Source organism: Anas platyrhynchos, chromosome 1, assembly GCF_047663525.1.
Source record: "Anas platyrhynchos isolate ZD024472 breed Pekin duck chromosome 1, IASCAAS_PekinDuck_T2T, whole genome shotgun sequence".
Taxonomy (NCBI): Eukaryota; Metazoa; Chordata; class Aves; order Anseriformes; family Anatidae; genus Anas; species Anas platyrhynchos.
Window position 1 is genome coordinate 23,460,372 of NC_092587.1, and position 27,534 is coordinate 23,487,905.

A 27,534-nucleotide genomic window follows, 5' to 3' on the forward strand; every position below is an offset into this window, starting at 1 on the left:
CGTTTTGTCTTAATGACTGCTTGTATTTAGCAATCTGAAGACTTTCTAATTTCTTGCAAAAATGGCTTTAAGAAAATTTTGGTGCTTTACAAACTTTGTTTCATTTCCTTTCTGTTGTTATCTGTATTTGTTGATATACAAATGTTATTTGAAATCAAAGTTGTAGAAAAGTATGATCCTACCCTTCTCTTCCACTGTTGGTTTTGTATTCTTCCCGCTTTCTCAAAGCCAGTACCAGGGTCTTTATGGCCACAGGATTAGGAAAGTGATGAAATACTAAAACTAGGCTTACCAAATATATTTATTTTTTTAGATTTCATCTGGATCACTGTCTTGAGCTGGCTGATTTTACTGGCCACATGAACAGTAATTCTGTTTCAGGGAAGTCCTAGGTGTCAGCCCTTATCGTGACAGCAGGAACAGGTTACTTGATTAACGGGTTAGGTTACCATACTTAGCATAATCTACATGGCAGAAACTGTAGTATCAGTCTTTATTTTGTATGTATGTAACTTGCTTTTTATAAAGGTTTTGTATACAAACGTGTACTTTATGGATTTATATGTATATTAATTCAAACCTGGAATATTATTACTAATAATTAGGAGAAAAAGGTTTTTCTCGACACATCTGGCTAGGTTCTTGCAAGCATTTAAATGGAGACTGCACACCTGAAGCCTGAAAACTTGCCTAGAAATTAAAGCTTACAGGCCCTAATTAAAACTACCCCAATTAGATCTAAGAACACTGTGCAGGTTTGTCTTTATTCACATTTTTTAAGTACCTTTTCAGTACCGTTAATAAACTTGATGCAAGTTCCAAGATAAGAATATAGTTAGCTATTTGACAAAAATCTGCATCCTGTTAAAGGTTGACAGTTCTGTTCTATATTAAATACTTTTTAATAGGTATCTTGTCTAGGACTATTGATTTACCTGTGGCTTCATTATTAATGGTTAATTACATCTCTTATATAATACTTTTGCAATTAAGGTGTTAGGGAGTAGGACAGGTAGAAGAAAAGCCACTAGGTAATGTAAGCTACATATTGTTTCTGTTGACTCTAGCAATTATTTTTGCTGCATCATTAGTGTTGTGTTTTTTTCTTCCCCACACACTGTTACAATAATTACAGGATTATTTTTTTTCAAAATATTTTACTTGCTTGGTTTGTTTTAATAGCTTTTTTTTTTTTTTTTTGCCTCGGGAAAGTTAAAATCTGGTTTCTTCTGAGCTAAGACCACTAGGTGGCATTCCAGAAGAAGACTTCAATGAAGCTTGCAAACAACATTTCCACATGAGAAATACTAAAGATTATAAACCTGAACGAGGGTGAACCATGTTGGATGAGAAATAAAGACAAATAGTCTTAGGTAATAAGTATTAAGCTAATGTGCGAATAAGTGTGGGAGGAGGGCAGGGGGTGAAACACCAACACATTTTGGTTGGTAACACAGGCAAGAGGGTAGCAAAATATTGCTATCTTTTCAGTTATTTCCTGAGGCAGTAGCTGAACTCCTAAAGCTGTATTGGCCATGTGACTTAGCTGTCCTATGAGTTCATTAATTATGTTTCCTACTTTATATTAGCAATGATTTTGCTGGTCTATAAGTGTTGTGTTGTGTCTCTCAAGATAATTTTCTAAATCTATCTGAAATACTGAATTAGTCTTCACAAACACTTTAATTTAGGAATTGATTAACTTGAATCTTAAAAAGGTTCTACTGAAGCCAAAGTCAGGGAATCACAGATAAGGACTTTTCAGCTTTTTATCAAATTCTCTGCATGCCTTACCCTTTATTTCCATTACTTCTATCATTAGTTCAGTTTTGTTCCACAATTTTAGAAAGCAGAAGTGTAGCATGGATGGGATTCATAAGTTTGCTAAATTAATAGTATGCTGTAGAATCAGCATTAAATAGCAGTTAATGAAAACAAACGAAAGACAATGGTCTTTGTTTTGAGATGTATTGGTGTTGTGTAGTTCACTTCATCCTAGTTGGGATACCTCTGCCAAGAAGAGAAACAAAGTAATTTTTACCCTGCTATTTGCTTTGTAACTATATACCTGATACTTAAATCCACAGGGTAGCAACAAACAGTACACACATATTTTAAAGGCAAGAGAGAACCTATATTAGGAGTACTATGTTGCAAGTAAATTATTTTAAGATGAATATGCTAGCAAGGCATAGTTTGGAGACTGATTATAATGATTTTGCTTGATTTTTCTTGATTGACTATGTTGGAATATGTGATGAAGCAAAAGACTTCATCTGTTGTTGTATGGTAAGGTAAATCAGCACAAACCTTAGAGTTAACAAAACACTGTAAGATCCTCTGATTAAAGTCATTATGTGTGACAATCACCTAAGACAACCTAAGGGAGATGCAGATTGTTAAACCAGTAAAACAACGTTTAGATTGCCATCTAACAGCAGCACTGAGGTTTTTGTTTGTCTCAAGTGCTATCTGTGCTGTTTAGTCTGTCTGGAGTGGCTGTTTTCTTAAGACAACTTTAATCTATGTAATTTTGATTGTTGGCATTCCATGGGAAGTAGATGAAAGATGCTTTTTTGTTTTCGAGGTATATGCTTTCCCAAAGTATGAAAATAATTTTTCACACTGCAAGTGAGTTTGAATGTTTGACCAGCGTGGTTATATGACAGGGACAAAGTGACTAGTTCTATAGAATTACTTCTGGTCCTCTTCTACCATGAGTTCAGGTTCAGTCCAGGGGTCAGAAAACAGATACCAGTAGTAAGGGGCTGTTTCTGCCCTTTTTATGGGAAGCAGGCCTGTGTTCGTAATCTGTAGTCTGTGAGACTTTGTAACATGAATGTGGCATACTGTTACATAGTGTGTGGATGTAATTCCATATATACTGAAATATGTAATTATATTTATATTGAAATAACTTTTTTACCAGGGTCCTTCCAGAGCCTGGCACCACGCAGCTGTGCCTTTTATCCCTAAAGTAGCTGTGCGAGGTCGCTGGACTCAGGGTTTTCCTGCATGGCGCTGAGACACCTGTGCGAGCTGTAGCAACAGCTCGTCGATTCGCACCCCTCGAATCCCCTCACACGGGACTTTCCTTCCCCTGCCCGCAGAGGAAATGCCCGACACCCTCCATCTCCCCTCGTCACAAGCCAGGGCCGGTGCGAAGCGAGGGGTTTGCGGCGGGGCTGCCCCCGTCCCCTCACGGCGCCGCCGCCGCCATTTCCCCGGCGTCCCCCGCCGCCCCTCAGGGCGCATGCCTGGGGCCGCGCTGCCATGGTTGCAGGGAGCGGCTGCATCGGGACGCCCTGACAGAGCCGGGGGGGAAAGGAGCAAAGCACCGGGGTACCGGGGTCCCAGCTGTGCCCCGAGCCGGGGGGAGAGAAGGGGAGGCGGGCGGCCAACGGCCCGACCCACTGCCCCCTGGTGGTGCCCGCGCTGAGGGGCGCTGAGGGGAGGTGAGCCCCTGACTGTGCGCCCTGAGGGAGGGCCTGGCCGCCGGCTGGTTTGGCTGTGAATTCCTCCCTGTGCACATTTCACCGATGTATATATGCATTATATACATACGTACAAACATGTAGGGGCTGCTGGCCGCTCGCTGGCACTGTGCTGGAGCGTTATGTGTGCTAAAGACCTGTGAAGATGCTTAGTGTTTTGCAGCTGGATGAAAATAAGTCATCAAGCTGTTCCGAGTAGGCTGTTTGAGAGAGGATTTAGGAAAAGTTTTTCAGAGCGATGGAAAATGGTGAGCAAGGTGCGTGTGAGCCAGACGGCCCGTTCAGTGCATCACCCGAGAATGCATCTCCTGTTACTGCTACAAGTCACCCTACTTCACTTGAATTAAAAAATTCAGAAAGGGAAAAAGAAACATCTCAAGATGCAGTGCTGTCAGAGAATGTGACAAATTCGACAGTGACAGGTAAAGAACTTGTTGAAACGTTGGACATTAGTGCTTTAAGGAGATTTTTTTCTTCAACTTGATTATGCCATCTTGCACTCCTCACACCCTCCTGTTCACATTTGCAGGTTTTTGGTTTTGAAGTGACTTTTAAAATTCTTATATAAAATTTGATTGAAAAGGTGAGGAATGCATTATTTATCTCACATTGTGATAGCAATTTGTATACTAATATGACATTTTATAGGGCAATCTTTGTTTCCAGAAATGTATATGAGTATGTTTATGTGTTTTGTACAGGTGTGTTAAAAATAGCAGTGCATAATTCAAATATAACATGACTTCTAATAATTTAGGCTAGATCATAGCAGTCACCTTGCTATTTTACCTTTCTGAGGTTCGCCTGTAACTTACCTGTCACCCTTCTGAACTCCATGCCTTTCTCCTGCAGTCCCCAAAACACTCCAGCGCTTCCTGCATTTACTTGATGCTTTTCTCTTCTGTCCTGTGTGACTTCCCATTTTCCATTCAGCACCCTACTTCCTTAGGTCTTCAGAGCTGAAGGTAGCGCATCCCATTCCACGTGTGAGCACAGTGAGTGACAATACAGAGCTGCTGCCTGCCTGCCTCTTGGCCGGGTTCTGTGCAGATGCTCTTATTTCAAGTAGCTGGTCATCACTTCCTGGGAAGAGCACTGTACCAAAGCCAGATGGTGTATCTTATCTCTAAGCCAAAAAGAAGTAATGTCTGGAGTTTCAAGCTAAGTAAATCTGGTTCATAGTCTTTGAGTCAACACCACAAAGTCAACGTGTGGAAGACCACACAGATTCAGCCATCGTATGCTTAGATCGGGTCTAAGCTGGAGTGGGTTTCAGTAAGATTTTCAATAATGGTTCACTGTGTACATGACTAACTGTTATAAAATTATTTACTTGAGAATAAAACATACATTTAGCTACTATAACTTTTTAAATTGGAATATGAATGACTTTTTATGTGGTAAAAGCATTACGTTAGATCTCTCTTTAAATAGTATCTAATACTGCTTCAGCTTTCTGTTGAAGCAAACTGTTTTCCAGCTTAAAAATCTATGATTATTCTGCCTTAAAATGTTTCAATAACATCATTTAGGTGTAAACCTGAAAGAGGTATTTTATTTGTTTTGAGAAGCATATCAGAAATTAATTTTGTTTTTATTTTTTTAGGAAGCATAATTGAGGATAATAAAACTCTTATGTGGAGTGTGGCTACATTTCATGAAACTATCCAGTGTGAGAAGTTGCATCTTGATCTGGGACATTTTCCCAGGAAAGCAGTTCAACAGGGTTACCGCATGCCTGATGTCATCACTGTCAGAGTACAAACAGGTAAATGGTGTTTTTAAATGTGTATCTATCTCAATAGATAAACAAACATTTTAAAATCTCAATCTGTTACTAAAAGAAACAATATTTCTGTCTTGGAACTTCTGTTTGGACAGATCCTGATACCTTCCAAGATGTAGCTGTAAAAATTGAAAGACCTACTTTTCGTAAACCGTTTCTGGGTGGATTTAAGAACAGAATAACAGGAGTGGAATTTCATAATGCAGGATCACAAACAATACCCAAAAAAAGACCTGAAAAAGGAACTACATTATTTTGTAGGGAAACACAGGTAATAGTTTTGTAGTGTCTTTTTAGAATGTTCTATTATTATTATTATTATTTGTTTCTAAACAATAGAACATTGACACAATTATTTCAAATAGGAATGAGGATGTAAGTCAGCAATAAGTATGCAGGTGAACGTATTTAATGGATTAATATCGTTAGGCTTGTGTTTTTTGTTTTTGTTTATAAACAGCTAATGTTGTACTTCTTGTAATGATGATCAATACAATCTCTGTGTTTTGTTACAATTTGACACGTGTTTTTTCCCCAGACTGTGTTTCAAAAAAATAAACGTCAACAAACAGCAAATCCAACATCAACACAGATGACTAAGGTTGGCTTGTATGTGTCAAGCGTGACTGACAAACTAATAACACCTGGAAAGTATTTCACAGCAGAAGAATACCATAAACGTCGACTTGAAGCTGTAAGTTCTCTTCTGTTTGCAACTGTATCTGTGAAGTAAAGTTGCACAAAGGTTACTTGAATATTTAAAGAGTGTTCAAAGAGTAAATTCAACAGTGAGCTTCCAAATGTCAGCTTAATCTTCACATTTGGTAATCTTTCTGATATAGGGTAAGTGTGTGTCTGCACATTTACAATATTAGTGTTTTCAGCAACATTTGAATGAGACCTTATGGTTTCTTAAATATTGTACATTGTGAATGTAATGATATCTATTTTAAGGTAAACTTCCATACATATTAAGGATTAAAATACACTTGTCCCTATGGCATTCTCATATCCTCAGAAGGACTTTAATGCCATGTACAGCCTCAAATAGCTGGAGTATTGGACTAGGATTTACACGACTTGCATTTGACTTCCGGATTTTGTGTTTTGTATGTATGTACGTATTTATATATTTATTTATAAACAGACCTGACACACACAGTGGGCTTGTGGGTTCTTTTTGGTGCACAAAGTTGCTTCCTGAAGGTGATTCTGACTGCACAGAGATTGTGCAGGGCTGGCTGTTCAGGCATTCTAAGTTTCTTCATGCAAGCCACCTATTCAGTGGCTGTGCACCTAAGTACGCCTTGTCATCATGTTAGCCTGGACACTGCTTTGTAAATGCCCTAGGTCTTATTTTAATTTCTTGAAATAGGCAGTTTGACTAAATGGATAAACAATTGGTTTCCCCAAGTGAGATAATTGTATTGATATGTTTAGCCAGATGCTTTAGTATCTTCTGGTTAGAAGTTTTCTGTAAGAACTTGCTTGGTTAGCATGACCTGACACCCCTAAGATCTTGTAGAAATGGAACCCAAAATAACTATGCTGTTTGTTTTTAAATTGATGACTTTTTGGTGTTGTATCACATGTAGGTAATAGTATTACAGAAATGTTTCCGCCGTTGGCATGCTAGAAACCTAGTAAAAAAATTGAAGGAAGAAAAGAGACTGAGGCTGGCATGGGAGGCACAAGAAGAGTTAAAAAAGAAAAAAGAGAAAGAAGACAAAGTGAGGAGGGAACGTGATCGAAGACTGAACCCTAAAACAAAAGAAGACTTTGAGCTGCTTTACCATGCTTTAGAATGTAAGTTTTTCTTCTTTGAGCTGCTTTACCATGCTTTAGAATGTAAGTTTTTCTTAAAGGGACGCTCCTAAAGCAGCAAAAGAGTACAGTCTAAAACAAACTTTTCTGGTTTTGGCAAGTTTCTTTTTTTTTTTTTTTTTTTTTTTTTTTAAGGAATTATATGACTTTTATATATTTCTAGAAGCTTTTTAGGAAATTATCAGCTTATAGAATGGTGCTAGTATTTGTGCTGTTTTGCGGGACTCATTTAATATAGATATTTTCATAACGGGTTATGTTTTGCCCAGAAATTTACAAGAGAAATGAAGTTTTTGCTTTCGTCCATGTCCTCTTCTGTTGCCATTTCTTTTCCTTTCTAATGTATTCCATGTTTCACAAAACTGCTGTCAAAAATTTAAAAATCTGTTAAGACTCCTATAGAGCATCTTGAAAGACTTCTCCTATCAGAGTGGATGATGTCTAATAGAGGCAAGCACCTCTAAACTTTTCTGGCAAAATAAAGTGAATACTGCAGATAATTGGCTAAAAGTCTAACAAGAGAATAATGTAAATATAACAGAAAATTAGCCATTTTGGAAAAACAAAAATGAAAGATATGTACCAGCACATTAAAAACAAACTAACAAAAACAAACAAAAAACCTGCAAGAGTTCTTTTAAAATGTCTCCTTTTAAGCAAGAAGCTTGCACTGTCACTTCTATAACTCATATTTTATCTAAGCCTACAGTGCTTGCTTATGGTATAATAACTCTTCAGCAGTTTTTACCTTACTGTTCCTAATGCAGATCTGATCTAATGGATTACCTGATTCATTGCAAAGCTACTGGATGTACCTTAAACCATCCCAACTATTTTTCCTATTGCAAACTGAGTAAATAAATTTGGCCGCATGTTATTCATACAGCTTAGGCTCATGATTCAAGAAGTCCCAGGTTACACACTTATCTTAAATTCTGTCATACTTTGTGTGGCACAGAACAAATTGCTTTGTCCAAATGTGTAAATGATACGAATATTACTGTTCTCTGTGACAAATGTAAAAATTTATTACTGGTTTTAATATTTAAAATTTTGGGGATTATATCTTTCTGGGACTTGTGATTGGTTGGTTATTTTTTTTCCTTCCCTCTTTCTCCTCAGAGAAGATTTGCTTTTTATTTCTGAAGAATTGGCCCTCTTAAAGGCCTAACTTGATAATCAAAACCCAAGGTATTCAACTGATTATTTTCTCTCTCAATTTCTGGCAAGGACTACTGTTTAGTATCTGATTTTCTCCAGTATTTCTTTAAAAAACTTCTTCCTAGTTAATGTGCTATCAACTGTGATCTAATTCTTTGTGCGTGTAGAGGCTGATTTGCAATAGAAGCAAGAAAGTTGAGATAAAGTTGTGATTAAGCATTGATTTCCCTGATATTCTTAGATTTAAAACTTATTGTTATATAACTGTCTTTTTTTGCTTAATTTAATACAGTTGGATTCATAAATAACAGAACTTCCAGTTTTGCATGTTCAGGAATTTAAGATCTAGGCAACCTGAGAAGCACGTGCCACTTCAAAAGCTATAAAATAATTGGCTGGTATCAATCTGTTTTGTTTTTTTGTTTGTTTGCTTTTGTTTTGTTTACAGTTGTTGACTAGTTGCTTCTCTGGAGACTTGCAGTCATGCTCTTTGTTATAACGGAGCTTAGTGGTTCTAGGAAGTTGGTTTGTTTTTTTTTCCTACCTGCATCTGAAACTCCTTTTACATTCTTATAGTGTCACCAGTCTACACAAGCTAAATCATTGTGACAGTAATAGAATGAGGTTATTGTCCTCTAGAGATTGTGAAGGTTATTGCTGCTGATCACAACTCCAGGATAATATTACAGGGTCAGCCAGTAGAAGCAATTCATTTTGGTACAAAAACTTGCCTGCTGACTGTCTGGTGCAAATGAGATGTATCTAAATATTCTACATGTCTGCATATAGAGACATTGGTTAGTTATTTGAAAAGTATGAACAACTTCATTTGCTCAATAAAAACACTAGGAAAAAAAATATAATGATCCAATCTCTATCTGTAAAATATAATCTAAGAAGAATGTCTTTAACTTGATTGTATGTATATGGTGAATCCCTAGGTGAGTATGGATAACTGTTTCGTAGCACCTTCATCTCTGCAAGTACAAAATTGCTTATTGTATTTATTAACTCTACCTTTGAAGTTGCTGCCCCCTTCAGGCATATAAAGCTTCATGTAAATTAATTCTATGCTGTGCTTTTGTTTGCTGAAATGGCTTTATTTTAAAATATATCTTTGGGTACTCAGAATTTGTCAGACAGCTGTCACATTAATACCAAAGCTTGGAGAGCCTTAAGGAAATGGATTGAAATATTTTAAAATAGAAAACATAAGGTATTGTAGATAAGGAAGCCAGGGGCAGAAAATAAACCTTCCTCCCATCCCTCCTCCTGCCTTTAATCTTACCTGATGTTATAGGCTTTTTCAGTAAGTGTGCATCACATTGTATTGTTTTCTCTACCCTATGTTTTGCTTTTGTATAAATATTCTGAAATAATAACAAGATACTTTGAGATGCTATTCAGGAATATGGAAACTTGGGATCTTACAAAATTACCTACAAAAATATCAGGATGTATTTGAAATGGAACTGACCCTTCAGAAAAGCCAGGAATTGTTATGATGTATGCAAAGCAAAACAGCTTTCCATAAACATAATGATTTTACTGAGGGATTACTGTAAGGGCACGTAGGCTGCATATCAGAAGGGGTACCAGAAAATAAGCCATGATAGGTGTGTCTGCATGTTTGTTATTAAGTATTTAGTTTATACTTCAAAGTGTAGGAGATACCTGTGGTTTGGTGATTTGACCCTGTGAGTTAGAAGGCCAGGTGCTCATACAGCATGTACTGATTCATTTGCTGCTGTCATTATTATCTAGTGGCTTGGTGTCCCTTCCTTCTATTTAAAGGGTTCAGTTCTGGAAGAGGAAATGGAGAGTGAAGTAGTGATTGTCTATTTATAAGTGTGTTTCCATCTGCCTTAGGTGGCAAAAGATGATACTACTCAATATTCACTGTTAAGACCTGAAGAGCTAAACATGATTGTCAGCCAAGTTTTATCTTGGGTTTGGATGACGTCAGTCTTCTTTAGATTTTACTGTTTTCTGCAGGAAGAAGCAGTGGTTTTCTAAGCACTGAGTACCAGTGGCACTGCAATAAGATGCTGTTCTTAATCTGTTGGGAGGATCTTCATGATATCTTGTCTTGCAAGTTTGATCAGCATTTGTTTAAAATGATTCTTGTGTTCATATCATTCACAGCTGTTTGAGACTCATTATTATTTGAGATGCAAAATCATGAAGAAATCATTGCACCCTGAATTTCCACAGAAACTAAATTATTCTTCTTTTTCATTTTTCTCTTAAATCGTCTTTGAGTTTGGAGTATGACTTGGCAGCATGCAATTGATGTACACTCACACGCTCTTAGAGCACCTGTATCATTTACATTAATTTCTGTGCCATTTTGTGTGTACTGAAAATATGTATAACAATCGATTTCCCAATACAGAAACTGGTTTTTAATTATTATTACTAATAATTATGTTATGTCTGAAATAGGAAAGTAGGAATTTCACAGGAAAGCATCTAAAAAAATACCTAAAACATTTATACCTGTAGCGTGGAGACAGGAGGAGATTGAACGGATTAACGCAACTCTTACTGGAGCTGAAAGAAAGGCAGCACTTTGTGGACTTCTAGAAGAAGAGGCACAGCTGATTGCTTCCATTGGGAGACACAAGCTAAATGCAGATGAGGAGAATCAACATAAAGCAGTACTGCACTTTCTGAGTAAGGTCAGTAAAGTAGTTTTAGGCTGAACATACATGTAAAGTTCCGAAGTACAGGAAGAGAAAAGGCATCTGTAAATTACCAGCCCAAAGTAACTTTTATAGCTTTACAAGTTAATCATGTGAATCCTAATGTTCTCTATATCCAGATTTTCTAGTTGTTCATGTCAGTGATGCTCTTTTTCCAAGCTGAGAAAATTCCCTAGCACTGTGACTGATTATTGAAGGATGAACAATGCATCAGTGCATCATTAGGACTGTCACTTGAGATTTTTCATATACAAAAGTAGCTGTGTATATGTATAACACAAAAATCAGCACAGAGCAGATTAATTTTGTGTTGTGTAACCATCGTGCATAAAGGACATGATTCTGGTGGCACTTAACATCATGCAAGGCTCAAGTTCTAACAGAACTCAGAATGGCTAATTTAAGCCATTATAAAATATCAGGACACTGCATATTATTCTGTATTTTGTATTGTGAGAATAAGAATGTAAGAATTCATGCATGAAACTGTTCTTTCTTAATCAGTTTCTGTATCTTTAAAAATCTGCCTATAAGCTTACCTTTCAAAAATACTCAGTTTCACTAAACAAAACGAACAACTCAATGATCTTCCCTCTGGTATGTACTGTTCATTGCTCTCTATAGCGGAAAAGTTTGCTATTGCATTTAAACTTAAATGCAAACTTTGAAGTATGCATTAAATATTTGTAAAAATTAAATTTTACCCTACAGAATTAATTAGTTATTTTTTTTCTTTTTTTCTTCCCTCAAAAATGTTATACTGCAGGAGCTAGATTTTTTGTTTATTTCCCCATTGAGCACAGGCTTCTGTTCCTAAATAATCTTATGCCTGTCTTCAAAGGAAGTATTTACTCTGTGTTCCTGTACAGGATAGAAACCCAAGAGAGCTTTAACTGAATCTTGTATCTTATTGAACTCAGTGATTAACTCATTGGTTTCAGCTGAACTACAATTTTAACTTGAGATTTTATTTTTGTGTAATCATAGGGATGAAATTTAATGTGAGTGTTCTTTGGGTTCTCATCTATTTGAAAAACAAAAAATAGAATTAGTTCATATAAAGATGATTTAGAATGACATCACATTCAGTGGCTCTTTAATGTGAAGTACAAAAAATCAAGTTATTTTAAATTAAAACAGCAATCTAACCTCTGAGAAGATTATTTTCTTTTCTGTCTGCTTTCAGGGGATATGAAATAATTATGAAAAGAAATACTGCAACAGCAATAGTTTGGGAATAACAAAATTTTTAGACTATTTAGTGCTCAAAAGTGGCAGTTTCGTCCAAAGGAAACTCTTCATTTTATTATTGATGCATGGGAACAGGCCCCCAGAAAATGATTTGATAAAGTCTATCATCTTTCTTCATTATGACCAAATTACTTATCTGAAATATTGGGCGAACTGCTACCAGGTTTATTGCCGTGACATGACTGAATTCTCTGTTACTGCTATCAAGAGTGCAAAAAACAAATAAACTAAATATTTAGGAACGATACCAAGAACCACAAAGCATTTCTATATTAAATATTTGCTTCTACTATTTAACATCATTCCTTCATCATCCTTCTAGGAAAAGAAGCCTGGTTCAGTCTAAAGCAAATATATTTCCTCTTAACTGTATCTTGATCTTTATTTTTCTTTTCTGCACTGCTTTCCAATGTGCTACCCTGTATAGATTACTTCTGGTATATATTCTCAGGAGCCAGACAGTTTTCTTGCATTTAGGAATCAGAAGTAAAATGTTCTTCAGTACCAGAACCCCTATTGATAGCTGATGGTTGGAGATTCATGAGAGACCTGAGAGACAAGAGACGTCTCTTTCCAAACAGTGGACATACTTCAGGAGCACTTATTACTATTTTATTTATTCATATTTTACATTGATACATTTGTGTTTCAGTACAGAGACTAATTTCTTTCTAATTTGACAAGCTAGTTAGCTTAATTTCTGCATCTTTTCATGGTTTTGTTTGCTTGTTTGTTTGTTTGCTTTTTTTCTTCTTTGTTTTAACATCATTTCAACTGCAGTGTTGGACTAACCCATTGACAAAGATAGCAGCCTAACACAGGAGATAAAGAAAGTAATAAACTCTGCATTTAAAAAAAAACAAAGGCAATGTCAAACTGAATAGGTGGCTCATTATGATTGTAACAAGGCAATTTAAACACATGAAATTTATTGTTGGAGTGGATTATAGCCACTTTATTCAGTTATTTCTTCAGCTTTGAACTGATAATGTTAATTCAGACACTTGCCATTAAAGTTGTAATGACGCCTTTCATGTATGAAGAATGCAAGCAGCTCTACTTAGCCAACATGATATGAAAGTTGCTTTTTCATAGTAACTTTTGTTCCCTTCATTCCTAAGTTAGGCATGTACCCTAATCATGCCTGTGTGCTTTTAGAATGTTTTCTCCTGGTCACGTGTGCACTACCTTCTAGGTGTCTTCTTTACACCAAGTTCATTTGTCTGCATTCAAATTTTGAAGAGCAAAATTGGAGTTTTTTTAAAAAGGCATTCCTGTAATCATTAACTCTTGTTCTATTCATACCTTTCAAACTTTTTGCTATTTTTGCACACGTCTTCTGAATTTCATTTCTTTGCTTTGTTTACCTTTTTCTCTCTGTATCTGTGCTCTTTTGTTTCTCTCTTCAGGTGTTTTTTTCTGGTTTCTTGTGCTGGCAGCAGAGTGCAGTTACAGTAGTCTTGCTCTCTGAAGTAATACAGATAACAGCATTATTGTAAATTCCACAGCACTGCCAGCAGACAGTTTCAGTCAGGAGAAAGCTGGGTAAAAAACCTGTAATTTTAGTTTTGTTATGTCAATCCTTCATGAAAATAGTCCTGAAATCAGTGAGATTGAGATTCTTTCTGAAACACTCGAAATCCTGTCCATAATGATGAGATCTCTGTATTTATTTTTTCAATAAAAAGCTGCATCATTCATTGTTTGTTTAATTTGCTTCATTTTATAAAATACCCTTTTTGATGAGGTAGTGAGGAAGTTACAGATAGGTTTTCTTGATTTAAGTAGTTTAAATGTGATCATAACATAGCTGGTCTGTGTTACAGGTGGTCTGCAGCGTACAGCCCTGAGACTGCTAGCTCATATCTGGATTGTGTAAACTTACCAAAGGAACCTAGCTTCAGTAACCGTGTCCTAGGCAATCTCTGCTCAATGACTCTCCCTAGTATAAGCAGATGACCTTTATGTCTTACAAAAAGTGATTTCTTTGTAGAGGATCAAATGTATGTACTGCAGTTACATACACTGTGGAAATCAATGATTGTCGCAGCTTTTTCATAAGGTAGATGGGCAACGTAATATTTCTTCTAAGTTGGTGGGTTTTTGTTTGCCTCTTTTTTTTTTTTTCAGTATTTCTAGTACTGTACAAAGTTAGTGTAACAAAGTCATGAAGTTATGTTAGAATGCTCCTTTCTCTCCCTGACAGAAAACAGCTTCTTTCTGGTTTTGCAGAAGTTCAAAGATTTCATTAAGGAATGACGAGTTCTACTTTTCACTAATGTCCATTTTGCTGTTGCATTTCTTAATTAGTTCTGGATCTGGATTGTGATCTCTGATTAATAATACTTTAATTATAGTTCCATCCCTACTGATAAAGTAATTAAATGTTATCCAGTATTAGGCCCTCTTTTCAATTACTTTGTCTTTCTTTTGCTTACCTAATTTTATAATTTTAAAAGATGAAAGCCCTATTTTGATGTGGTGAAGACTGCTCCTATCTGTTCTATCTACCTAACATTCTTGCTATTTGTATGACCTCCCACCATCGCAAGCCATCATCATAATAATAATAATCATCACATAGATACTAAAATCATATCCACAAAACTACTCAGGCATCCAAAGGCTTCATGAAGTGTTGCTCTAGTTAGCTGACACTGAGATCTCAAAGTGAAGTTCACAGGTGTTTGAGAATATTCAAGTTTCAAATGCAGTGAAAATTAATGATTAACACACCCAGTGAAATTGCAAATAACTGTCTCCGTGTAAGAGGAGTGGTGTTAGACAACGATAGGGAGAGGGTTTCGAATGCCAGCTTTCTGTTGGATTTAGGTATCTATCTCCATGGTTAATTAGCCCCACAGTGTATCAGTGTGGACAGCAACCAGAGCCAGTCCTGCAGGAAGAGGAGAATGCCAGGACTCTTCGAACTGAGTAGTGCAGCTGATCCCATGTAACTTCTCACTGCAGAAGTTCAAGATGTGCAAAGAGAATTGGAATAGTATGGTCTGTAGTTAGGTTTGCAAAACAGGAGCCAGCTAAGTATCCAATAAGCTGTAAATTCATACTGTACCTTAGTCAGCTTTACCAGTCTATGCCTTCTATCTGCCTGTAGAGCTAGCGAAAATAGAACAGTTCCCTGGAGGTGCCTTGCACCGCAGTAGCCTTTGAGGCCTTAAATTTGAGATCTTTACACAGTCAACAGTCCCATTGATCTTACTGATAGTTTAGAGGGATTTATGACTGTGAGATGAAACACAGAGCAAATGTATTCCATCACTACTGTCAGTAAATTCATTTTAAAGAAGCAGAGCGTATCCCTGTAGGAGAATATTATTTATTTTTAATATACTCCAAGTCAAAATTTTCATGACCTGCAATTTTAAACAAAGTGTGCAATTGAATGCTTGCTCTGGTGGAAAAGGTACTGTAGAAATATCGACAATAGAATTAGCCTTTTGTGTTAGCCAAGCATTAAAGTCAAGTCAGTGTTTGCTCTGGTGAAACCTGATGTAACAATGCACTTGGTCAGCTGGTGATCAGTTTATAATAGCTCAGTTGTACAAATTGTTTCTGAAGTGTGCACAACCCAAGAGATGGAAAGCATATGATGGAAAAACCACTGAAATGGATACACCGTACACACTCCGAGCCAGAGAACTGCTTGAAATCTACCGCAGTGTTAGCATGAATGACATCCCACAAGATGAGAGAGTAGATGTGCTGTTAACACTCAGACGTACAGTGGAGGTATGTTTTATTTTTCTATTTATGTTTGGCTTGAAGCTACACTTTCCAGAGGTACAGTCATTTAATTATGTCAATACATATGCAACTCTTCTTCTGGCAAATAGGTGCCAGCGTGATCAGCTGGCAGCAAGAGTCTAATGTACCATGAGAGAATAATTTATATTCCAGGTATACTCTAAATTCATATTGCACTTTGTGATGTACGCATTTTTCTTCAAGTTGTGGTAGAATTTTAAGTTTTTGGTCTTTTTTGTGTGTGTGTGTGTGTGTGTATTAAAATATAATACAAATATAGGACAAAGATTAGCTTAATATTTGTAACAACTTGATGAAAACCATGATAGAGATGAGAGTGCCTGTTACTATTTTTTTGTTTTTCTTGAAACAGATGTTCCTTTGATTGAAAGATTCCCCATTCACAACCTTATCATTTCTCTGTTGCTTTGGCTGCCACTTTTATGTCTGGCAAATACTGATTTTTTTTTTTCTTTTACCTCTCACTCCCCATCCCCACTGCTACTGCCAGGATTCTTAGTGAAATAGAAGCTGACTGCATTTCTTTTAAACCTTTTATTTATTTATTTATTTAATTCAGCTTTAAGGCACTTTCAAGATGATAAAATGACATCAAACTAGAACAGAATGTTGCTTCCTGGTCTTACTGAAACAAACTAGCATCTTCCTGTTGCCTTTGGTAATAGCAGAATTTGATCTGAAGTCAATATGACATTGGGAGCATTGCTAATTTATGAACTTCTGCCCATCTGAATACAGTCATTGTTGTAGTAATCAAAGCCTAGAATTTCTGTAAATTAACACTCATGTTTTAGGTGAAGAAACCCTGAACTTAGTCACCTGCTATCTATCCCTGGAGAATCTCTTTATAAGCATTTGAAGTATTGAAATGACTAATTTCCAAGGATGCTTATAAATCTCCCAGGTCTTTAGTGTGTGTGTTTTGACTGGTTGGGTGGTTTTGGTTTTGTTTCTTTTAAAATATATATATAAAAAAAAAACAAAACAAAACAAAAAAAAACACAACTGTGTATACATGTTACACCTCCTGTCACATAGCCAGAGGGTGCCAAAAGAAGCTGAAGCTTCTTAGGGACTTCCTGGGGATTTTGGAGACTGAAAACTGTGCCTGTGTTCTGTGCCTCATCTCAGATGCTCAGTGTTTTTTAGTGCCTCCAGATTTGCAGTTCTTCATAGCTTCAGTATACATACAGGCTCCTTAAAGCAAAATCTGTAAGTATTCTTAGTTGTTTGGCTTTTTACGTTAGTGTTTTTAAAGGTTATTTTCCTAAGACACTACAGGTTCTTCTGTTCGTATTGAGAATGTAAGGGGCTGTGAATGAATGGCATAGTGTCCATAGTTTGCTTTTGTATCTGTGTTAGAATTATTTTGTTTGTTATATTGTTGTACTTTTTTTTCCCCCTTTTTATCCTGTACTTTCCTTCAGGAACATGCATGTGAATTAACAAAGGAAATAGTGGAATTAATTGACAGAGAAGTTGATCTTATGTCGAGAGAGGTGAAAGAATGCAACTTAGAAGGACTGAGGAAAAGAATTTGTACGTTATTTCTACAGTATATTAAAACACCGAAGTTTAACCCTGAAGTTGCAAAGATACTTAAGGTATTGTTCCTGTTTTGCAGTCTGAGTTAATAGCCATGAAACTAAATAGGATAGAAAAGGGAGTGGAAAACCATGAATACTTTTTTATTTCTTTTTGCTGTAGAATTGCTGGAGGAGTAAAAGAAAGAAGTAAAGAAGTTTACTCAAGAAGTAAAAATACATACAATTTTCATACAAATCATCTTATATAGTCATATAGAAAGCATAGTTTTAACATGGTTTTAACAATCTGAGAAGTAGCAGATAGTAAAGAGAGAGCGCTGTAAGGTCTTACAGATCTTACAAGGTAGTAACAGGAAATTGTAACAGCAACCACACCAACCAACAGAGAGAGCTGAAAATGACCTAATTGCAAAGCATTTTTTCTTCCACTGGAAGAAGGTGTAATGTCTCACAAATCCAGGAAGGAGGAACGTTGCCATTGTCAAAGTGATGAGCTGCTGTTGTACAACCAATTGTTACTTCATGAAAAGCAGATCCAGCTAGGAAGGGGAGATAGTGGTAGATACCTCTTTTAAGTTGTGTAATTGTTTTTTTTTTTTTCATTTCTAACTGCAGACTGTAGTAAAAATATCACTCATTATGGCTGGTTTAGGCAAAGACATGTATTCTGCATGTATCAGGAGAGGATTCCTCTTATGGTGTTTGATAGTGTCTCAAGGATAGGGACCTAGTAAATGATAATGGGCTTTAGAATCAGCTAACAGTAAATTTTCACTACGTTTATCATCAGGGTTACCTAGATGGGTCATAGCAGAGAGTGGGAATGGGAAATGCTTGGGTTTTGTAGCTTTTGGTTCACTGTATCTTGAGTTCAAGGTTGAACTGCACCTATTTTTGAACCTTGTAACCTCCTGTAGACCATAAAAAAAGATGGCAGTTCATTAACAGACAGTCAAAGTGACCACAGCCTCTGGGCATTTCAAAGAAAGGCAGATGACCACGGTAGGTAGTGGGATTGTCAGATTGTTCAAGCTACCCTATTACAGACTTGAGCCTTTTGCACAGACTGCATTATACTCCTTCCAGAACCACAAAGCAAGATGAGGATAAGTTTTTTAGCAAGTTTCGTTCACTATCTTCCCCAGTATTGCTTTTGGACACAGAGTTTTGATGATTTCATATTTTTATGCTGAAGTATTAATATGCCTGCAAGCTCAAGGCTTTATCTTTGACGTGAAGAACAGATTCCACATGAAAAATTAAATGCTGAAGAATTGGTTTCTGCTTTCTGTGTTATCAGCCATTCTGGAAGGATGACAATCTGCTTACAGAAAAGCACTAGCAAGAGCACTGGAGCAGAAGGTCTTCATATATCTTAAAAAACCAAACTGACTGATTTGTATAACTGGTTTAAACAAGTACAGCAAGAAAATAGAATGGCTTTTGGTCTTCTATTTAAAAGAAAAATAAATCCTAATGAGTATTTTAAAATTAATTAGTGGATTTTAAATATTAGAATATTTGCATAAATACATGTATTCATGGTAGAGTTAGGGTGGCACACAAGTAATACAAAGATATTATCACGTTGTGATAAATTAACCTTTTTTTTTTTTTTTTTTTAATCTTTTAGGTTCCACCAGATCCTCTAAAGCTCTATAAAAATGTTAACTTCTGTCATAGCTGCGAAAATTACTTACCATCTACTGAATTTCCTGTTCCTGCTAATTCCCACACCATTGGCAGATGTCACTTGTGTTGCAAGCTTGATAATGAGGCTCGGCAACGAGAATCATTTTTGAAGTACAGACTTATACTAGAAAATCTCAGAAAGTCTGAAGCTGATTACCAGGATGATACTAAAATTGTTTTCTTAGTTCAGGTACTGTCTGAGAGATCATTGCTAATAATGGAAACTGGTGGCTTTGTCTCTAATTTTCCTTTTATTTTGTGGATGTAGTTGACAGGAAGAGAACTAAAAGCTAAAAGCGACAAAAACTTCTCCCTGTGATATGTGATCTTCACTACCATTAAGAAAAAGCACTCAAGCTCTTGAAATGTAGCTGTGGTTACAAGCGATATATTAAAAGAAGGTAGAAGACTGGCTAGCAGGTCAAAGAAACAGATGATCCAGATTCTCTGGTACTGCTGTGGTGATACTGTTGCTTAAAGCCACTGGCATCATTGGTAAAGGAACAGTGATGTTTTTGTGGCTGGAGTATTGCTGAAGACATAGGTTTAGTAAATCAACCTTAGCCCCTTTTTCTGAATTGTTGTAGTAATACAAGTGAATTTTTTATATTCTCAGAAGGAAAACATAAAGAAAACAGAGTCTTTACATTCTGTTTTATGTCAGCAGAGCATCTGTATAGTTGGAATTTTTACTGCTTTGCACTCAGTGAGAGAGATTCACTAAATATTTTATTTTTCTAAATTATTTACTATCATATGTAATTATATGTAGTCTTCTGCAGCATTTCTAAGTAGGTAATGTTTCTTAATGATCATTGCAAGAACAACTCAGTTCAAAGAGCTTCTTGTCTCTACCTTTGGCAAATTGTCTCTTCTAGTTGTTACTATTTGTTTTGTCAACAAAAGAATCTGACATCCAGTATCCACTGGGAAAGTTTTAAAGTAATTGCAAAATATTATCTTTTGAAAATCGAACAGCCCAAATTTATTTGAACATTCTGGGATTTAGAAATAGGAATCTCTATGGCATCAACATTCATAGGACAGTTTTGAACTGTATTTTCAGGATGTCTAAAACAGCAACCAAGCAAACAGAAGCCAGACATCAATATGCCAAAAAGGAAGATTGGATCTTTAATTATCATGCCTGTGTTAAGAAATATAACAGAAGAGTTTGGATTTAGTAGATGCTTGTTTGTCAATACTGGTTTCTATTTAAGCTGAACAGTTTTTGTTTGTTTGTTTGTTTTTGTTTCTTTTTTTTTATTTGAATATGTAAACATCTTTCAAGCTCACTTGGATGTCTCTCACATCTCATCACTTACAAAATATTTCCAGCAAACACTCTTGGCTGCATTAGAACAGCAGATGCTTGACCTTGCAGAATGCTGGTGGCCGTTAATGCACTGAAACATGACTGTTTTTTAACTGCTGACACTGAAAGCCCTCTCTTGCCATTGCAGTTTTACCACTACAGCATCTCTGGACACTCCATGTCATTTTCATCCAAATTAACTTTTTCTCTTCAGAGCTGTAAATATTTAAACAGCAGAGATTTGCATCTTAAGTTATTAATTTTGTCTTTTCTCAAACGTTTCTTTAAATTATGACATTTTTCCAAGCTGTTTTTTTTTTTTTTTTTTTTCTTCCCCTAACAACCACTGTTTGTCCTCTACTCCACAGTATCCAGAAAACAGCTCCAAGGCATCAAAAATCACTCTGGCACAACTAGAAGTCTTTTGCAATGTCTACGACAGCTTGATTTATTGTCCAGTGCAGTACCAAAACTGGATTGTCTGTGGATAGATGCAAGACTTTTGTGATAAGATAGAAGATTTTTCTTCAGATGTCTTGCGTATTGATTCTAACCCTGCTTGGGCTGAACACTTCATGTGCTCTTAAGGCAAAAACAGCAGTTGGTGTGTGTTAGGGTAGCTCCGCTAAATTCAGCTTGCTACAGCTAAAGACCTGCTTTGTGGTATCAAAATGAGCTAGATCAGCAGCTGTGTCAAGTCCTGAGGCTGCCTTTAATTCTTTCAGAGGGTTTAACTATGCCGTGCTCCTTAGAATCAATGGTACATAGTATGGCTTTGATTTTCTTGATGGGCAAAATCCTAATGGGAGTGATCATTTGAACTAATGAATACTCTTCACTCCTTTATCAGTTCGTTGCCTACCCTCATTTCCCAGTCTCAGCTGTTGAGTGCTCTCTGATACTTGCTCCCAACCTGTTACATGGCAGTGTTTGAAGGGCATTTCTGTTTCTTGTGAGAACAGAACAAGTTATTGGGATGGAGGAACTGAGTTTCTTATGAAATCAATGAGCTGTAAATTTTCACAGCAAAACATATCTACCTCAAGAAAGTGCAGAAGTTGACTCTTAAGTAAAACTTTCCCCCATAACTAGACAAGTTTTAACATAGAACAAACTTTTGCCTGTTTTTTCAGGGAAAAAAAATAATCCAGGAAAAAGAGTCAGATTGTAGATCTGTTTTGCATGGGACTTTATATACTTCAATATAGACTTTAGCAAATTCTTCTAAGATGTACAGCTTCACATACACACACACACAAAATAAATAGTACTACTTGCTAATATGTTTGCTGACAGATTTCTGGCTTCTTAGAAGATATAGAAGTTATTCAAAATTTTGTGAAAAGGAGGAAATACTGAAAATAGAAGCAATTAGTGAAACCTAATAAAGGAGGCCCCACAGGACCAGATTTAAGACCAGATGTAGCAGTAATCTTATGTTCCTGGAATTAGTAGGCACACATTTATTATAAGTGGAGGTTCTAAGCCAAGCTTTTATCCACTTTTTCCCTGGAAATAATTTAGATGGGCTCCTGGATTTTTGGAAGCAAGATAGATGAGAATACGTTAGGCTGTATATCACTGAAACACCATGCTGGTATACTTTCATTCATCCTTTGTCAGGAATTTAATAAATAACATGTAAATGTTTATTTTAACAAAATAAGTCAATATTTCTCCTTAGAGGAATGAGCCTTTTTCAAAAGGCTAGATGGAAGAAAACCTGTTTAAAAGTCTGTTGTTTACAGGCTCCTGTAGATAAAAATCTTCCAATAATGTTTCCATGACTGATACAGAGAAGAATCAATGGAGGGTGACTGAAAACATTGCCAAAGTTCAGTGGTAACTGCTGTCCTAAATTCTTTTTCTTCATTTACGGTGCTGTTTTTACCAAGTTTTAGTAGTGTTTTCTGACAGCTAGTTATAAATTAAACAAATTAAGATTAATGCAGAATAACTTGAAACATGGGTGAAAAATATATCTAAAGACCTTTCTGTACCAGAGAACCTTTACAAACGGACCTTCCATTATATTTTGTTAATGTTGTAGTGTAGCTACCTGATCATATGTGACCTCATTTGATAAAATGAGTAACAGAGTCACGAACACCATAAACTCTTACACATCAACAGCAGAGTGAGGGGAAGGAAGCAGAGCAGGCAATTTAGGGTCTGTCATGGGTGAGAGTTTTTATTGGCCTAATTTCCTACATTTTCCACACCTTATTATCCTGACTACATGTAAACTTGAAGTAATTTAGTAGTGTAATAACAGTAATAATTCGATAACAGTAATTCTGAACCCCTGAATGAAATGGTAAACATCTCAGTAATAACAGAGATGGATTATTATTATTAACCAAAGAAGTCTGAGCAGGTTAAAGCATGCCATGCGAGAAAACAAAAACATGAGATTTAAGAAGTTTTATAAAAGCATTTAAGCAATCAGGATGTCAGAGGAAGATGGGAAATTGCCTTTGGCAGAAACAATCAAAGTAAGAATGTAGCATTTTAGAGATGACATAAAAATGTAGTTGATAATTGCCACACTGTGCTAGAGGAAGATGTAGTGTATATCTAGATGTTCTTTAACCAAGTGATTGTATGACATGTGCATAGAACAATATTTTATTCGAAGGCTGACTTGGATTCTTACATGGTTACCATGTTCTTCTTGTAGAATGAAATAAGTTTCTTCTTTCTTACCCATTTTCCATTTCAGCTGCAAGATCTACAGTACATGATTGAGAACATTTGGGGCTGTCAGTCCGCTCTTAGTGCCTGCAGTGATCTCTATGATTTGGTTATGGTCAGATGGGATAAGCAGCAGGAGTGGTCTCCATGGAACACAGTTCTTCTCACTAAAGATGAGGCAGATGCACATCTTAAGCTGTGTAACCTTCAAGAGGTAAAATTTAATGGGCTTAATTTGTTTCCAATACTTCTATTACATTTTAATAGAATCCTGTGTGTAGTGATGTTTGACCAAAGTCCTTACACTCATGCATGTTTGAGTTGGCCCACTATATCTGTTTAAATAATTATGTCTGTAGTATTAAATAGACGAGGCAGTAGTCCAGAGGGAAGTTGGCAGGCTACAGTTCACATCCATGTACCTAAACTGTCTTGCCCCGGTTCTCCCACCTGAAATTCAAGAAGCTAAGTTGCCTCATTCATGCTGCTTACTGAGAACCATTCCACATCTGTGATGCTCCCTCGTCTGTGCTCCGACATAGCCAGCCTGGATGTAAAATATGCTAAGCTCTAAATACTGTAACACCTGTGTACTTTTGGTCTGGTATAGGCTTTAGCCTCATTTGTTTCTGGCCTCATAAATTTATCATCAAATAACAGAATGGCATGTATAACCTTTTGTCTAGAACTTAAGGATTTCTCATAATAAAATTTGTTTCAACTTACTTGCTCACATAGTGCCACTTTCTTACATTTAAGTGCCACTGAAAATGTAGTCCTACAGTTTATAATTAAATAATAAAAATGTAATGGCAGCTCTGAGTTGGGAAAACTTAAGAATTGGTACAGAAGTAATTGAAACTGTGTATTTTTATATCACTACCCCCAAATCCCATATCTGAACATAGTGCCTGGTAAATAACTCACTCCACTGGACATCATATGGTAGAGTATTCAGTTTTCTGTGGCACAATAGAATCCTGGGGACTGTGTTTGTCTTGTGATTAGTAATGGATTATTAAGCCTCTCTCCTGTAGGTTTCTGATTTATATAAGTAGTGATCCAAGGCCATTGTTGTATAGCATTCTTTTATTCAGGATGTACTTAATTCAATTTCTAACACAGTATGTATGCAACACAAATGCAGCTTCTGATGTTAGTCATTATGGAAGTCTTGAGAGTATCTGAGAACAAAATTCACAGAGGAAAAGAATTACTCAGTGGAAGTTTTGCTTTGGGAACAAAATGTGTTAGGGCATTCTAAAGATAAAGGGAATTCAGCTATCTATATTTTTGTCTGTGCATGCCTAACTTGTGTTTTCAAGCAGCTGTGTTTATATGAGCATTACCTTCAAAAGTTAAAATCAGTTTCAAGCTGGAAATTCCTTTATCAACTCCTCTATCTCACTTCCAGTCAGTAAGACTCTTCAGGCAGTCTGAGTCTAACAATGCATCCATGAATCTATGTTACTGGCTTTATAGCAGGCAGAGGTTCTGATTACGCATTTACCTGGTTTAACTTCTTAAGTCTGGATGTCATAGTCAGAAATGCCATTAACTTGGTTAGGTCCACAGGTTACACTTGTGTTTTTAATATGAATGATAAAATGTAGTAAAAATATTTCATTACTTTAATGTAACTGCAATAAAACCTTTTTCTGTTTGGATTTAAACTTTCTCTGTCATTGGATTCAGCCCAAGTAATGAAATTTAAACTACATTAGAGTACAGAGTGAATTTTTTCAGCTTTTTTATATTATTCAAGTACAATGAAAAGCTGAAAGTAAACAAACTTCATCTGTGAAGACAAGTAAAAGTCTTGAATTTCATGCGCTTTTTATTAAATGTGTTCTAAGCTGGTATACGCTCTTTATATACCCTTGAGAAGAACCATTACTTTTCCTATTCCAAATGCCTTCATTCAAAGTTGGAGAACAACTGTATGATTGGCAGAGGGCTATAGAAGGTTCCTCTGCATCTCCTGCTTCAGTGGAGGTGGGAGAAAGCTCTGAAAAGCAACAGATAAGATACGCAAGCCTACCTTAAAATTGTATGGTATTTGTAGTTAACTCTTGCTACAAAAATTGAAACAGGCCAGCAAGGAATTGCCTTTCTTCACTGGTGATGGCCAAAGCTCTGCTTCAAAAAGTAATTGTGAAATAAGAGAAAATGAGGCAAAGTTAAAATGCTGTAAGTTGGATCTCATTCATTTAAAAAAGAAAAAAAAAAAAAAAAGCCTCTTAAGCTATCTAGAGATAGCAAAGCTGCCTGTTTTTTTTTCCCAACTAAATATTATGCTTATTTACAGCATCATCTGAGATAGTACTAATCACTAGAAATTGTGAAGATGTTATCACTGCTGACTCAAACACTGAAAAATGCTTTCTGCAGTGATTATATGTAACTAATCACTCTGATTCTTAGTAAGGAAATTTCCTGTATTTATCAATTTGCAAACGATGATATTTAGCCATTGTCATTTTTAATTTTTAAAAGATAGATACAACTTTTCTTACTTGAAAATAAATGAATGAATTTTATCTTGGATAAAAAATGCCAGAAGTGTTCCTGTTTTTGAAAGATGACATTTCACAAGGAGTGGTTAGTGATTTTCACTGTTGGACCATAAGGTAGCAGTATAGAACTACAAAATGTTTTATTTCCTTCTGTAATGTATATGAATAAATCATATGGCTTAGTCCATTGAAGGGTCACTATTTATACTGTCTAAAATAGAAAGTAATCTGTGGATTGATGAATATTTTCATTGTATTTAATGGCATTTGGATTTTCTTTCAGGCTTATGAAGCAGCATTTATTCACAGAATAAAACAAAAACATATCCGGGCGAAAAAGTACTTTGCTCAGATCCCAGCGATTGCATCATTTTTGCCTAGGAGTAACAAGCAGACTAATGCAAGATAATTTTTAATAGCTACGCCTATTCCTACCAGTACAAAAACATAACTCTTAGCGAAGTTAACTGAAGTTAAAGAAAGTAACTGAACTATTGATTAATACAATTTACTTGATTTTGAAGATTTTTTTTACCAATATCTTAATTGTATAACATCAAAATAAACTTCTGCCTGTAAAATAATTTGATCTTGATTATTCAATATAACTATATTTCATGGTTTGTAACCTCGTTATTTAAAAAATATTGTTGATGAGCTATATACATTTGTGAGCTTTGACTGCTTTACTGTGCATGCCTGTGTTGCCTGGAATATTTGTTTCTGTGTAATATTGTTTTTGAGGAAATTTAGCTAACTCTGTTATCTTCCACTTAGAAAAGTAAAAATAAATTATTTAATTTTATATTAATATATTAAATGTATTTTTCTGGCATTAAGCATATAAGGCAGAGAACCCCTCAAACTGTACATTCCTACAGAACAACAAAATTGATATGCCCTTCCAAATATAGCTGCTCTGACTTGGAAACATTGGTGTAAAACAGTAACTTCATTTTTTATGGCTCATCTTATTGGTCATAATGGAACTGCCAGCATACAATTGTTGTATCCAAGATCATGAAATTATTGTGAATCAGGTTGAAAATTTGAAAATACACAATGCAGACTGTTCAGAACGTTTATTTTTTGAGGAACTTCTCTTATGTACAGTAGAAGTTAATTGCTTCCCTAAACTTACAGAGTTACGGTTATGTTTGATTATAATTACAGAGAAAAATGTTTGATGGTGTCCATTCAATAAAGTCCTACAGAAAGTTGCTAGCTTCTGTCGACTGCTTTAAACCTCTATTCTAGACATGTCTTTCACCAAGGGCAAAGCCCTTTGCTCTGACATATAAAACTGTCTAGTAAAAGCAGTAGCATTTAAAAATAGAGATAAGCATATATTTAGAACCAAACAGCTGGTAACAAGGTTGATTCCTTCAACAGAACACAAACTTGTAGACTCGACTGACGTGGTGCATTCTAACATCAATGGAAGTCTTTCCACTGGTTTTGCCATTAATTTCAGATTCTGGGTTTTAGTTCAGTATATGAACTAGTAGCACATGAGCATTACCATTGATTTATGTACTTGCCAGGGCTTGAGCCTTAAGATAAGAATGGCTGCTAAGACTGGGCCTCTGCCTGAGTGATAAAAGGATTTTTGAAGAAAATTGTGGATTGAAGGGCAAAATGAAAAGCATGCATCATATAGACAGTAGCCAACTTCTTTATACAATAATTTCTTTTTAAATGTTTGTTTAAAATGTACATTACAAGCCCTGAAAGGTGGTTTCAGTAAACAATAAGGAAATAGT

At 35.9% G+C, this 27,534-nt stretch overlaps 1 protein-coding gene across 1 annotated transcript; it reads left to right on the forward strand.

Moving 5' to 3' along the window:
- Window positions 1–3,001: 3,001 nt before the first annotated feature.
- IQUB (IQ motif and ubiquitin domain containing) lies at window positions 3,002–26,991 on the forward strand. Its single transcript, XM_005013151.6, has 11 exons — window positions 3,002–3,916; window positions 5,101–5,262; window positions 5,376–5,551; window positions 5,819–5,974; window positions 6,876–7,086; window positions 10,771–10,946; window positions 15,801–15,971; window positions 17,435–17,611; window positions 19,188–19,436; window positions 23,284–23,469; window positions 26,055–26,991. Exons 1-11 carry the CDS (start codon window positions 3,733–3,735, stop codon window positions 26,178–26,180), a joined length of 1,974 nt encoding a protein of 657 aa, XP_005013208.3. The 5' UTR covers window positions 3,002–3,732; the 3' UTR covers window positions 26,181–26,991.
- Window positions 26,992–27,534: the final 543 nt, after the last annotated feature.

Coding starts and splice junctions, on each gene's coding strand:
- IQUB (XM_005013151.6), top strand. CDS start 3,733: ATGGAAAATGGTGAGCAAGGTGCGTGTGAGCCAGACGGCCCGTTCAGT. Junction 5,263..5,375: donor CACTGTCAGAGTACAAACAG/GTAAATGGTGTT, acceptor CTGTTTGGACAG/ATCCTGATACCTTCCAAGAT. Junction 5,552..5,818: donor TATTTTGTAGGGAAACACAG/GTAATAGTTTTG, acceptor TTTTTTCCCCAG/ACTGTGTTTCAAAAAAATAA.